This window comes from Apis laboriosa, unplaced genomic scaffold, assembly GCF_014066325.1.
Source record: "Apis laboriosa isolate Shangri-la unplaced genomic scaffold, ASM1406632v1 scaffold14_cov150, whole genome shotgun sequence".
Taxonomy (NCBI): Eukaryota; Metazoa; Arthropoda; class Insecta; order Hymenoptera; family Apidae; genus Apis; species Apis laboriosa.
The window spans coordinates 1,564,852-1,580,228 of NW_025221798.1; the positions used below are offsets into that span (position 1 = coordinate 1,564,852).

The window sequence follows — 15,377 nt, forward strand, 5'->3', positions numbered from 1 at the left end:
TTTTTTTTTTTTTTTTTTTTTTTTTTTTTTTTTTTTATTTGAAACATCGTTGCGCGCTCGGCCTCCGTAATCTGTCACATTAAATCCAAACGATCCATACCTCGTCATGATCGACAAGAGTCGACGTGTGAATCGATAATGTCGTAAACATTGCGATAACAATAATAATATTAATAATAATCCATAATAATAATAATAATAATAATAATAATAATAATAATAATAATAATAATAATAATCATTGTCGTCATCGTTAGTATGAATTATGATCTCCAATATTATAATAATAATATCGTACCTACTCTACATACAATACATACACTGGCCGGACGCTCTCTACTGGGCCCTCTCTACTATTTACAAACGCATAAATAATTATTAATTATTATCGTGTATTTATATATATATTGTATTTTTTTTATGTATAATATTACCTGTCGTAAAGTAGACACACGCCTAGGATAGTGTATCTTTTCGTTTTTTTTCTTTTCTTTATTTTTCCTGTTTTTTTTTTTAAATCGCGATTTCTTTTTTTTTTTTTTATGTCGCGACGCTGCTCTAACGGAAGTGATAAACGATCCTACGATTCCTCCATTTTCTTTCCTTTTTTTTTTTTTTTTATTTCCTTTCATCGGTTCATGTCCAAACTTCTTCTTCTTCTCCTTTAACATACGTATTCTCGTATTCGAGGTCGGGAAGAAAGCTCACAACGAAGGAAGGATAGAGAGAGCAGGAATTGGCAGGAATTTCGTTTCTCGAGAGACCAATATTTTTTTCTAAACCTTTTTCCCTGTATTTTTTCGTTAACATTAAACGGATTCAATTACGATAATCGTGGTAATTAAAACTGTAAATAATTTCTCTTCGTTTTTCGTATTCAGATAAAAATTAGAAAATTCAAATTTTCTTCGAAATGTTGATACGCGGATTATTATCCAATGAAATAACCACGAGAAAATACAAAGAAAAGGAAAGGAAGTTAAAAATGGCCCAAGACGAAATTTCGCGCCACAGGATGAGGATAAGCAAAACGAGGGGGATCGAAGAAGACTAAGAACGGTGGAAACGGATCAAATGGGTTTTAAGTGAGGGCAGTTACATATCGTCGTTCGTATATCGTTTCCAGTTAACTGTACACTAATTACAAGAATCATAGTCTCTGATTATTATTGTCATCCACACACCACACAACGCCTGCGCGGCGAAACTTATTTAATATTAAAGTCCGTGATCGTCACACTCACCCCTTCATAATCACACTCGGCCAGGTGACTTGAGCTCCTGCGTGGACGACAGGCTCGGGTGAGGGGACTGATCCGACCCACCCGAGGACGCCGTGGACGAGGACGAGGGAGATAGGCCAGAGGTCGCTGTGGTGAGGAGCACAGCGCCACCTGGAGCAGTGCTGCCACCGTTAATCGAGAAAGGTTTACCAGTGGCCGACACGGCTGACGCGGACGACGTCAGTATACTGGGCGCTGTGGAGGGGGGCATGACACCGCTCAGTCCGCCCAAGGTCCTCGAGTAAGTCTCCAACAGTGACATGTCTCCTGAGCCGAGATGAGAGGCGCCGTACAGGTTGCGGTAGAAATCCGGATGATGTCGAACAAATTGCGTCCCAGAGTGCATTGCAAGCGGATGATGAGGCGGCAGGCGACTGGCCAAAGGGCTCATCAACTTGCCCCCACCTCCACCCCCGCCCGCCACTCCTCCACCACCAGCTCCACCGCTTCCACCGTAAGGCGATGAGAGACCTGTCATCGTGGTCGGTATCGGGCTCTGCTGTTCGCCATCTTTGCTCGCCATGTCGGCCAGGGACCAGATCCTAGGCTTCGTGGTTACGCCGCTGCCCGTCGAGGACGCTGTTGTGCTTGGCGGGACGTGGTGACTGCTAGGTGGCGTGCTCTCGGGAGACGGGTGGCGCAACAGTCGGCCGTGAGAGGAGGCGAGATAGGCGGGATGTTGTAGCTGCAAAGGGTGTCTGGGAGGTTCTCTTTGGTCGTAGAGGCACTCCGGGCTGTCTGGACCGCTGTCTGCTCGGGATTCGCTCCATTCGCTCTCGGTTCTGCCTTGGACACCCGTGGAACCGCCGCTGGTGCCGAGGAGGTCCATCCGGTGCGCCGGCCGCTCGCCGTCCTCGCTTGATCCGGTGCCAGAGTCTTTCGAGTCTGTGGCAGAGAAGTGGATTTTTGTGGACTTTTGGACGGTGAGAAAAGGAGCGAGGCATTTGAGGATTCCTTTCGAGTGATGTGCTCTTTGTTAAAAAATTTTGGCCAAAAAAATGGTACGAGAATTTACCAGTTTGAAAAAATGATTCGTGTGGATCTTTGGCTATTAGAGAAAAAAAAAACTGAAGAAACACCTGGGAGGAGGGGGGAGGCATTTATTGCTGTACTTACCTAGCCGATCTTTCTCGTCGACGCTCTTTCTTCCACTGTCGTCATCCTCGTTATTATTATCCTCGTCCTCGACCCTGTTCCTTGGCTCCCACGTCATCTTGTTCTCCTTCTTCAAACGTCTCCGCGCGTTCGCGAACCACGTGGACACTTGGGTCAGAGTCATCTTCGTGATGATTGCCAACATGATCTTCTCGCCCTTCGTTGGATAAGGATTCTTCTTATGATCGTTAAGCCAGGCCTTCAACGTACTCGTCGTCTCTCGCGTCGCGTTCTTTCGTCTGGCCCCGTTTAGATCCATCCCATAACTGAAACGATACAATTTAGACATGCGTCAAGTATCAAAATATACTTTGATTCCTTTTTCACTACTCTTGATCCAATTTATGTAATTTTATGTAATATTCGTTTTGCCCACAGCTAGCAGGATAAATGCAAATCTAATTCATGGATCCAATCTTGTGTGTCTTGTTGTCTATAAAATCAAAAATGAATATTTTTCACTACTTTTTTTTAAGTCCATCAAGCTTTTGTAACGCAAAATCTGGTAGCCACTCGATCATCCTTTTATTAAAAACTTTCGACGTCAGCCGTTCTCGTGGCACGTGACCCAGCCGGGAAATGTAAAAGGTGCACGCAAGTCTCGATACGTTACTCGAGCCAGTTGGACGCAACAAAGAGACACATTGGACCGCAAGTGGGGGGAGGGGAACAAAGAAGAAGAGGAGGAAGAAGAAGGCTCCAGTGGAAGCTCGTGTCGGGAAACTTATCCAATCGTGGGGCTCGTTACGCCTTCCCCTACAGTTTGGTATAAAAGTCCAAGGAGTCCTGCTCGGTTAGAGGAACGATATAAGCTACTACTTTCATCCCAAGAGCAGATCTCTATCTAACGGTTTAAGCTCCTTCCTTCCATTCCAGAGGAGTGGAGGAGACTGGAAACGAGAGTGGAACGAGAGAGAGTAGGAACGAGTGATCCTCTCTCTTTTCGACCCCCTCGAAACGCTTCGCCCACGGAGAGACCCCTGGGATCCCATTACTAAAAGACTAACCCTTATCAAAGATTAAACTTCGGTATAACTGCTGAATCGACGGGATCGAAATTAAATTTTCCAGCGGCGAGCGCGGCTGGGAGATGCTTACTTCCTCTCCCCCTCCCCCTCTCCCTCCGTTTTTTCCCCCTTCTTTCTTCCTTTGCAGAGCATAGTTGAGCTTTTTCCCTTGTTCCATCCCCTTAGCGACATCTCGACATCCTTTCTAAAGTTCCGGTCTTGTTTTTNTTTTTTTTTTTTTTTAGATGCCCTTCTTTGGAGATATAAGTTTTATCTTATTTGATACTTAAAATTCTTATTTCGATTGAAATTATTCGTTATTACGTGTACAATAGTAAATACCGATGAGATAGAGTATGTATGTATATAATGGTCGATCAAAATCCCAGCAGAAACCAACACGAAAGTGCACCTTGGTGATGGCCGTGACGGGCGGCCGCCATTATCGAGTTTTATTTCCACCCTCTTTCGTTCCAGGAAGAACAGAGATGGAAGGAGAAACGCGTGTGGACTGACGTTCCTGGTGTCGAGGGGGTTGGGATGGGATGAGATGGGAAATTAATAAAACTGTCACTTATCTACCCTTCCCCGAGGCAGGCCTACACAACCTATCTTCTCTTCCATCTCTCTTCTCCCTGTATTCTTTCTGATTGTTTCCCGTATTTCTCTCTCTCTCTCTCTCTCTCTCTTTTTCACACGAGGGATTCGCAACAGCTGAAAGGAGGCGCTAAACATTTCAATTTGACATCGCATGGATGAGAATCTACATTGTAGATGTTTTTATCCGGCTTGGATAATGGTATTTGAAGAGAAAAATAAAAATGTTTGCGCGAAAAATATTTTCTCAACCGTGTCGGTACAGTTAATTTGAAAATGACAATTTGTTTTTATTTTGATAATAAAAATGTTGTGACACGTACAACATTTTGGTATAACGGATGAAATAAAAGATTATAAAAGTTTGTTCAACGATGTATTTCAACAATATGTATGTTTACCTAAAATAATTAACAGATTAATATTTTCACAAGTTCATTCATCAATCGAGAAACATTAGGAAAAAAATATAAAATAAAATCCAAAATAGAATAATACTTGAAAATAATTCTAACGCACGTTAACGTATTTAACAAATTTTCCATTATGAAATAAATCAAACTTGAAATTAATAATAACTTATAAAACCAATAAAACGATTATTCCCAATATACAACATTTCCCAGAGTCGCTATATATCCCATCCATCCGAACCGCGTCGAGAGTTCGAGTTCTCGTGGAATGCTCGCGAAAGAGAATCAGAAACGGCGAAGAGAGTAGGAAGAAGGGGGTGGAGGTGGCGACGCCAGGATCGCGCGGCGTACCGGTGAAACAGAGAGGTACAGGAAGATAGCAAAGTGGCACGGAGGAGGGAGAAAGGGAGACGGAATACGATGGCTTAACCCCCGGTCTGTTTGCGAGGAGCAAATGGCGTTCTGCAGTTATTTTAAAATTCAACCGGGTGGCAGGGGGTGCGGATCGGATTAAAAAATCAGAGTGGAAGCTTGTTTCTCATGATAACAGCCCAGCCGGCTCCCGAGAGCGGGAACTGCTGCTTTCTACCGATTCCGTCTCTCCCTGCCAGCGCTACCACCCCACTACTCTTTTGTCGAGCGCCTCTATCTCTCCGCCTCTTCCGCGTCCATCCGTCTCTTCCTCTTTCTCTTTCGACCGTTTCTCTGTTTCCTTTTCCTCGCGCGGCGCACCACCGCGTCCCAACTTTTCTCTCCCAATCTGTCTCTCCGGCTATACAACCGCACGTAGGCGCGCAGGAGCGAGGGGACACACAGATTTAAATACGGCCGATGTGTATAAGCGCCAAACCGTTCCTGGTCGCAGATAGAGACGTTGTATAGATATATACAAATCGCGTTATATACGCGTATATAGGCGCAGCTATGATCGGCTTTTTTTTTCCTTTTCCGCTAGGGGGCGCGCCTCAACGCGTTTGTGTTTCCATGGCGATCGCTAATCGGAACGGGGTCCTTTGTATTTCTCGCTCCCACTTGAGGCAATACGTCTAGATTGAACGACTTTTCGTGCTTTCCGTGTTTTAAAAAAGGAATCAGAATTCGCGAAAATTGCATCAGTTCTAATATTTGGTGAAATTTTATTTCGATATACTATTTTCAAGATATATTTTTTCTTACTTTTTAAAATATATATTATTAAAAATTTTTATATGCTTTTTAGGAATCTAGAATCCAAGCATCTAATTCTTCATTTTTTCTCATATATTTTTATTTTTAATCAAACTCTAAGAAAGCTTTATATACTTTTTAGAAAATCCTTTTTCGAATCTAGGGATCCCTAGATTAGAAGACATCTCATTTTCATATATTTCGAAGCATTGGGATCGGACATTTTTAAAAGGGTGGAAGATACACCCCTCGAAAGAACGATCCGACCAAATCAACCATTAAAACCCGCTGAAACGACCATTTCTCGCGACCCTTCAACCGCACCGCGGTTACCGTAAACGCGTTTGTCATGGCGTAGCCTTTAACGGGGATAAGAACAGAGGGTTGAGTGACCATGGCCAGTTCGAAACGAGGCAGGTGTGCGGAGACACGAACGACTCCGCCCCTCGTTACCGCTCGTAACTAGGGGTGATATCCAACTTCTTTTTTCCCCTCTCTGTTCTCCCGTTACCAACCCCATCCACGCCACCCTTAAAGCTCTATCGCCGACGCACACGTTTCACAGGTATGAGGCTTCCCGCGCTTTATCAACAAAGAAGGTGCAGCCATTTCGGTGGAGTCGCCATCTTTACTTGGCAAGATACTCGCATGCACGCATACGTGGTGAACGCTAGCACGCGTTCAGTCGGCTAGAAGGCTGGATACCTGTCTCGTGGTCGCTTTTGGTTTAATCAACCGCGAAGCCACGCCAACCTTCTGCGGCCCCTTTCATCTGTCCATCCGCCTCCGCCCTTTTCCGTGGTCAGACGGAATATATCGACGTGTGGCTTGATACATGGATCTTTCTTTTTTTTTTTTTTTCCTTTATCGAAAATTTGACACGAGGTTTCGAAAATTTATTTACTATTTACTATTCGAAAAATATTCTTGACAATTTTTTCTTTTTTTTTTAATTTATTCTTAATTATCGATCCTCTGAAATTATTTAAACAATTCTGTAAAATTTCTTTTTCTCGAATGAATTGATTGCGCTGAGAGTAAAAATTACTATTCTCTCTATTTCTCATATGTTTTTATTTTTAACCAAACTTTAAGAAAGCTTTATATACTTTTTAGAAAATCCTTTTTAGAATCTAGGGATCCCTAGATTAGAAGACATCTGATTTTCCATATATTTCGAAGCACTGGGATTCGGACATTTTTAAAAAGACATTTTATATTCTCAGATATAAGTTTCTATTGAATTATTTCCCAAATAGCTAACATACTTACTTATTACCAATTATATTTATAAATCAAGTTATTATACATTCCAACATAAACTATAAATGAAAATCACTCGAAAATTTCATTCTCAAACCTATCAACATTTATTTTAATTCTCCTTTCAAATCACCTCGACAACCAACCCTTCCCCTTCCCCCAACTTTTTCGCCGCGTCTCTCTCGAGAATGCCATCTGAATCGCGAGCAGAGACAATTAGCAACACGTTTGGCAAAATAAGTTTGGCGAGAGTGGTGACAGTCGGTTGTTCCACATCTAACTTTATTACCAGTTGCTCGCATACGACGTGACAGATCGATCGTAAACTCACTGTTTGCGCGTGTGCACACGCGTAAATACACAGGGCAGATTTCTAGGTAGTAAGTTTGGAGGGAAAACACGGCTCGGTTGAACGCCCCTTCCCCCTTTCGCCGACCAAGATTATACAATCTCTCTCCCTTTCCTCTCCTCTCTCTCTCTCTCTCTTTGTTTATATAAAATGATACACGGTTCGCTACTTTGTCACACGATCGTTTAAATCCATCACGAGGCGCGGCGATTAAAGTCGCTCGCCGCTGAATTATCGTCGACCGCGCCGCCCGTCCCTCTCTGTTATGGCTAACCAGCGAAAATTTACAAAAGGCTGGGACTTGCCGCCTTGGTTGCAGCGCGCATGAGCTCGAATGAGAGAAGAGAGCCTTCTAGGAGGAAGATTAATAAGGGGAGAGGAGAATTGTAATTTTTAAGTATAGTGTGCGAGATCCAAAGGAATTGAAAGAAATTATGTATGTTATAGGTGGTAGATTTTTCCCAACTTATTCTCTTAGACGCCTTGAAACGTCGATCTTATTGGGGCTAGGGGGAAAGGGGAGGAACATCAGTTTAAAAAAAGGAGGAGAGACGCGTGTTGGTGACTTTTCACAACCCTTGCAAAGGACAAAAACCACCCCTCAGGAGGGAGTTAACCGGGTCATTAAATGGCCGTACATCATCGTGGCACGTCCTGAAAACCCTCATTAGGCTCGTATTCCTCCGGTTTGGGGCCCGGATATGGGGCTCCCTTTGACGAGGGAACGTATCCTCTCTCTGGGAACGCGAGATGGGTATGAATTTGTTAATTGAAATCGTAGAAATTTCATATTGTATAATGATACAATATTGATTAATTTTTATCATATATATAGTGTGTCTAATGGATGTATATTTGAGATTTGAGAAGTTTGGTATAGATAATACCTTTGAGTCAATTTGTAGGATTTCTATGAAAATGGGATAAATAATTAATTATTGTAGATTTTGGATTAGTAATTCATTCACTTATTATTTACAAAAAGATTTATATATATATATTTTTAAAATTAAAAGAATATCATTTGGTAAAAGTAAATAAAGGGATATAAGATAAATTTTTAAATTTGCCTAGAATAAATTTCATCACAGTGATAAAATCAAATGGAAATAAACCTCTTCCAATAATTCAATTTCTTCCAAACGCGATTTGCAACATTAGACGAGGATATACTTACGACTTTCAGCCAAAGTCGTATCGATTATCGAATTTTCTGAACGGCCGCCAACCAATGGGCTACAAGTAATTTCGACTTATAGAATCAACTTAAGCTGTGTAGACGCTTTAGAAAACAAGATTAAATAGATTTCAACGCATTGTTGCACGTTCTACACAGATAGAACAAGGATCTATGTGTCAAATCTTGTTAGATAGTTGACCGTAGAATGGATCAGAAACATGGAATAATTCCATGTAATTCTATTTGTCCAAGCTTCTAGAAAGGATCGAGAGCGATAAAATCAAATAAGCGATTTTGTCAACGGATACCTGACACGATGGGATTCCTCTAATTCCAACAATTAAGTAAATTGAATTAGCAGTTCTAACGTGTACAATGCTCACTTTCTTAGTTGATAAAAAAAATGTTCACGGAATAGAATAAATAAAGAATATCTACACTTTTCTTTGCTCTTGTTATTTTTAGTTTGTTATTTATAAATCTTTAATCTCGTTTTAAAGTGAATCACAATTTGGAAAATCATCTTTTGATAAATAAATTATTTGAATTCTTTTCTTGTTTTTGAAGAATTTTCTTCCCTTTATGCAAAATAATATTGATAAGATTGTTGAAAATAAAATTATGTATCGGTGTATAACAATAAAAGTCGATCACCAAGATACGTTTCCGTGTAAAAATGTTCAATAATCTTATCCGTGAGAAATGAAGTCGAGGCTATCGGTGAAAATCAATTCGACTAAGAGCCAATTGGTGTCGTGGGCAAATAAAGGTCCCCACAGTAATAACTCATCAAACAGAATGGGAGAAAATCATTCTTCTAATGATCGAAATCGATATATATATAAAGATATAATATCGGATTAAAAAGAATTCTTCGAATCAATAAATACCATATTATTTGTAAATCTTTACACGTTCACATTCACAATTAATTATTTAGAAAGATATATATTAAATTTCCGTCTGATAATTTTTATCTATCTCGATGATTCAAACATAATTTCTTAAAAATTAAGAAAAAGAATTTTCTTTTTGGAAGCAACAAATGATCGAATAAATGGATATTATAAATATCTCTTTCTTCCTCTCTCCTTTCTTAAAACTTTTCAACGCGATGATCAACGAAAGAAATTTGTCTAAACTCGCTCACTCGCAAAATATAAATTCCAAATCACCTTCCTACACAATCCAACGATCCATTTCCACGAACACGAACACGAACACAACACACCTTCGATCCCTTGGAAAGTTACGAAAAACCTTTTATAAAAACGCAAGTTCCAGATCTCATCATCCTTTTCTTTCCTTCCTCATAACAATCCCGTTTCGACGATAATCTTAACGAGCGCGAGCCTCCCTCTCCCCTCCCCTCCCCTTACCCAAGAGTCGAACGATCATTAAGATTCGCGGATCGTCGCGACGTCCTTAAACGCGCTCGAAGGTCCGTGAAGCGCGTGCCGACACATCGGTCGTTGTACGGACACACTTAATAATACGTGTGTTTGATCGAGAGTGGGGGGGGCGAGGAGAGGGCCGAAGCCGGACATAGGAGCGTGGAGCCGTACAACCAGCCGTGTTCGTACAACCAGTGGCTGCCCAGTTGTGTTTCTTATTGTTTACCCTATATGTCCCCGGAAGCAGGGCCAATCCGCCGGAAAGACGGGACCGTTAACCCGCACGATCCCGAGACCTCGCGGCCGTGCATTCCAACTCTGCATTATTGGCTTTTTGTATGCTTATGCCGCTTATGTTAAAGCGGCCGATGGTGCACACGCAGGCTATGGTAATGGCCTACGACATATATATATATATATATATACATATATATATATACTATACTATTGCCACCTTCGTCGATTTTCATTTTCTTCTTCTTTTCTTGCTTAGCTTGCTGCTTGAATTTGTTGTTTCACTTATCTCTACTAGACAGGTAGCTCTTATTTCTTTCGACTTTTTTTAAGATGTGTCTGTTTTATAACACGTTTCGTTCTTGTATTCATATATATATTGGTATATTTTCAATTCTATGTTATTTATTGAATGAAAAACTTTCGTAATCGTTTTGAAAAGATTTTAATATAATTCTATAAATGGATATCGTATTTTGCTTTGTTATGGATAATTGTTGAAATTTAACATAGTAACATATTGTGAATGTATCTAAAAAAAAATGGCATCCAAAAATGGCATCTCTCAAATAAGAAACGATTTTTAAATAATTAATTTAAACAAATTATCGAATTCATATCGTCAATTCAAATGAATAAAGATTGATTATTATTTGTGAGCAGCCACTCATAGAAAAGAGGCTCGTAAGAGATTTCATTTTCCACAGCAAGAAAAAGCTTAATTACCACGGATATTAGTCGACGTTATGAATTTATGACAGATGCGTTTGAATTTTAATTTTAATTGGCCTCATCTGCTACTCGGTTACATTAACGAGTTGGAGGACTTCTTCGTCGAGGGTTGCACGCACACAGAGGGGAGGGTATAAATAGGTAAAGTATCTTCAAACGTGGCTGGCACGCACTGCCAAAAGTTGAAAAGTTTCGTATCGAAGACAGACGTAGAAATAAATCTCGTGCATGCAAATACAAATATAAATACAGATTTTTCTTTTCAACAATAGTATAGTATAGTATCTTTTTCTAATCCACTTACAAAATGGATACGAGAAAAGAATTTCGTCCATTTCACGAAAGGATTGAAAAACATTATATAAATGCAAACAAAGTAAAAATTGATCGATCATTTGATTCGTATAACAAGTATTACATTAGATGAACTTTGTATAATTTCCTTCTTGTTTTAAATAGCAAAAGATTAAATTTTTTAGAATTTATCCAGAAACAACTCGTATACGATACAATATATATCCACGTATAAAAGTGTAGAAAATTAATTTGTGTATTATTTGTAAATCGAGCTTGCCTCTTCAACTTCGAGTCGTATTGCATTATAATGGACACGTACGAGAAAACGTAATATAATAAAACAATTTGATCGAATTTCGCACTTAATTTGTTAAAAGCAAACAAACAGGCGGAATAATAAATAAAATTTTACCTCGACATTTTAAAATATCAGTCACGATGCGAAAAAAAGGAGGAGGGGGGGAAGATTGGCAATTATTTGTTCCGCTCGCGCGGAAACGAAATCGAAGGTGGGAAATTAGCGCCGTTTAATACGTTGAATTATTCGTGAATGTTTCGATGACGTTGCAAATATGTCGTCGAGGAAAATTGATTTCAATAATATCGCGTTAAATTTGAATTTGATTAGTCAGGTAACGGCGCGGCTATCTTCACGTATCGATACGTTGTTTGCATTAATCAACGTATTAATTCTTGTGGGGCAAATGTCCGGTGAAAAACCGAACGAAGAAACGTCGAAGGTGGTTTCGTGTTAATACCTGCTTATCTCGTCAAATGGAATTACGCGCGCGAGAAATTGAGACGAATCGATCGTAACAATCAATCCAAAAAGAAATTTAAACACGTATGCATATTTCGTGAACGTGTCGTTTCGACGTTGAACGAAGTTTATTATATGAACCGATTACTTCCTTATTCTTCTATCGATAATTTTTAATTTTTCGATAATGTGAAAGTAAAATTTTGAAGAGAGGATGTTACAATAATTTGTAAAACCTAACTTTTAATTTCTTAAAAATAATTAAATCGAAATAAAATTTACTTCGATTCGAATTATTTTTCACGTGTCCACATTATTTCATCTATGTACAACTCGAATTTGTTACATCTCTATTAGTAGAATTTTATTTCCTTAAGTCATTTGATTTCCCTTCTTTCGATCGATAAAAGAAGTAAGATAGAAAATATAAGACGGTACTATTTAAATTTCTCTTTCAATATATCGAGATTCGATTTTACCAATTTTACATTTTATATTTTCAAAGTAACATTAAAAGATAAAAAAAAAATCCATAGCACGATCGATTTAACTTAGCTCTAAATTGTTAATTTTTATCTTCGATAAAATTTATATCTGCAACCTGATATAAAAAAAATCGTAATTCATAGACAAGGGATCTCGAGGGACAGGTGCATCCTCGGATCTTCCGGTAATTGTTATCGCGCGGAGGAGTCTCGGTTCCGGTGTGGACCGGCGGTAGGTCTCCTCCAAAGGAAGACCCGGTGCGCGAACCGACTAGAGCGAATGGATGCTAAGCAAGCTGTAGTACCCGATCGCTTCCTTGCATACGAAGCAGTCTCCGCCGGAAGTGCGTCACGCGGCAACAGTGTAGATTCCACGAGACGTTGACAGAGAGAGAGAGAGAGAGAGAGAGAACGGCACGACGTTCGTCTCGACTCGTCATCACCGGGTCGTTGGATAATACCTACGTGACCGAGGATCGCGTTTCCACGGGCCAGATAACGAGACGCGGCAATGATTGATCGAGACCACTGATATAAGCAGGATGTTTCATCTTCTGCAACGTTATCGCTCGCCTGTTGAAAAAACACCGCTGCCACAATGCGTTAACAAGTGTAGCCAGAGGTTTACAAACTAAGCTCATTCCGTTGGCTAAGCTTGTGAAACAATCTCGTAATTATGAAAGTTAAAATAACGTAAGAACACGAGGATGAGAAATTTTAAAATACGTTTAATTGTAAATAATTTTTAATCGCTATTTTCGATATACCATCCATTATCTCGATGATGTTTCTTTATAGAGAAATTATAGTTGATAATATGTATTACAGAAGCAAAGTATAAAGTATAATACATTATGATTGTAAAATAAATTACAAGAACTGTTTCCGATATATATATATATATACACATAATGTATTTTACTTTCATATTATATAAATAAATTAATTAATTGAATTAGAAATAAGCATTTTCATATTTACGATATAACTCATGTCGATATCCCGCTACAGAGTCAACAATCGTTTCCCACTTTTCTAATTGTTTACATTTAATTAGCGAGTCGTAAAAAGCAAGTTTACAAATCACTCGCAGTACTCACGCACGGTTTAGCATCCGTGCACGCGTTCCAACGACGAGAGCCACGATAACGGTACACGATAACGAGACTTGTTGTAAGGGGAAGAAGGAAAAAAAGAGACGAAGGAAAAATTGAAAAATTCAGGAAACTTAGATTAGACCGATTAATCATCGGCAGAGTTCGAGGCACTCCACCATTCCGAATATCCGTAATCTCGCCCGGCGCCGATAAATACGATTCCCACTTATCTTGCGGGTAAGACCTTTCACCGGTCGCATCGTGACACGCGTTGACCGATTCGAGGAGCGCGAGAATAAAAACGCCCAAGGCGACAGTCCCGGGTCAACGGAGCGCTAATTTATTGGAATGTTTATGTGTTTCTCTGTCGAGCGTTATCGGAGCTTAAGCGCGTGAGACTCGACATCGTAAGCAAAAGAAATATATACAATATTAGTTCGAATGCACGTGAAAGGGGAGAATCCTCTGTTTCGCGTGAAGACAGGAGCGGTTGGAGATTCGATACCTCGAATCGAAATGCAATTATTGAGATAACGAGCAGAAAAACTTTCCAAGCGATGCCACCTTTGTCTCTTCGACTTTATTCCTGACAATAACGCAAAAGAAAATGCAAATATGTTGACTTGTGATGAAAATTTGAGGGGAAAAAAAAGAAAAGTTTTCGAAAACACCATCGACATTATTTTTAACACGACTTAAAAAATAATTACGTATCTTACGTATTTTCAGATTCGTTGGAAACAGTTTCATGGCGATTACGTGTCTTTTCGATTAAAATCGAAAAGAACATAATATAACTTAGAATGCGACTATCGCTGCATGAACTATACGGTACTTTGGAAACGTTTCGAAAAGGCGTCGTTGCTTTAAATACGCGATATTTCTTTTTAAATAGTCCATAAAAATGATCCCCTAATTGTCGAAAGTGATACAAGCCATTTGGAATTTGCCACGGATATTACTTTCTCGGAGAAAAATGTAAATTTCTCGAACGAAGAATAATTCGTTTATTTTATTTCGTTTTATTATTTCGAGTAAGAAAATGGTAAGATGATATATACACAGAATGTTTCAATATTCGTAGAGAGATAAAAAAATCGAAAATTTTCTTTGTTAGTTACATTATGATAATTAAATTAAAACACACCGTGTATAAAAGAATTATTGAAATATATTGAAAACTCACCCATTGAAGGGATAACTAGCGAAGGCCGCATCATAGGGATGGTACACGGAAGGATAAGGCCATGCTGCCGCGGCTCCAGCCCCAAGATTTTCCGCCTTCAGATCGAGGCCAGCAGCCTGTAACCGATTATACTTGTTAATATAGCAACGTTTCGCGTGACTAATTATCACAGCTGAAAAAGACGAATTCCACGATTGCTCGAAATTTTTGTTTCGATCTAGAACACTCGACAATATATTATTTATTCGATGTAACTTAACAATTCGAAATCAAATGTTAAGGATACGAATTTCTAATTCTTCTTCTTCTTCTTCTCATTTTACGTTTACGTAAAATAACGAAGAACGTAGGAAATAAAAAAGGACAGTTAACGAAAGACGAAAAAGGACACTAAAAATTTATGGTGTGACATTACTCTCGCTTCACTGGGTTCAAGAGCAATTGGTGGGGATAAGAGTTTCCAACGCACACGAATAAATGCCGTAATTACAAAACGAACGAAACAACGGTTACTTTTTGATTTAAAATGTGCGCCATTCAACGACGAAGTAATCGTCAAAATCAATTAACTTTCCAAAAATAAATATTTTGTCGATATTATAAATTTCTAGTAGTTTTCGCGTTTATTCTGTCGAACGATAGAGAAAAAAATATTCGACTAGTTTGATTAGCGGAAATACCCACTTTTATAAGAACATGACGCAATTAAGCAACGCCACTGCAATCGATTAACAATTCATCGATTGTAATGAGAAAAATAGCTGACAAAGCACCAATA

General features: G+C 39.3%; 1 protein-coding gene across 2 annotated transcripts in view; it reads right to left on the reverse strand.

Moving 5' to 3' along the window:
* Window positions 1–777: 777 nt before the first annotated feature.
* The window catches only part of LOC122710722 (iroquois-class homeodomain protein IRX-6), a 37,689-nt gene continuing 23,089 nt past the window's right edge, over window positions 778–15,377 (reverse strand). For both annotated transcript variants that reach the window (XM_043928766.1, XM_043928765.1), the window contains 3 exons: window positions 14,600–14,715; window positions 2,400–2,704; window positions 778–2,168 (listed from right to left, as the gene is read on the reverse strand). In XM_043928766.1, coding sequence (XP_043784701.1) covers window positions 1,255–2,168; window positions 2,400–2,704; window positions 14,600–14,715 — 1,335 coding nt within the window. In that variant the 3' untranslated portion in view covers window positions 778–1,254. The remainder of the gene's footprint in view (window positions 2,169–2,399; window positions 2,705–14,599; window positions 14,716–15,377) is intronic.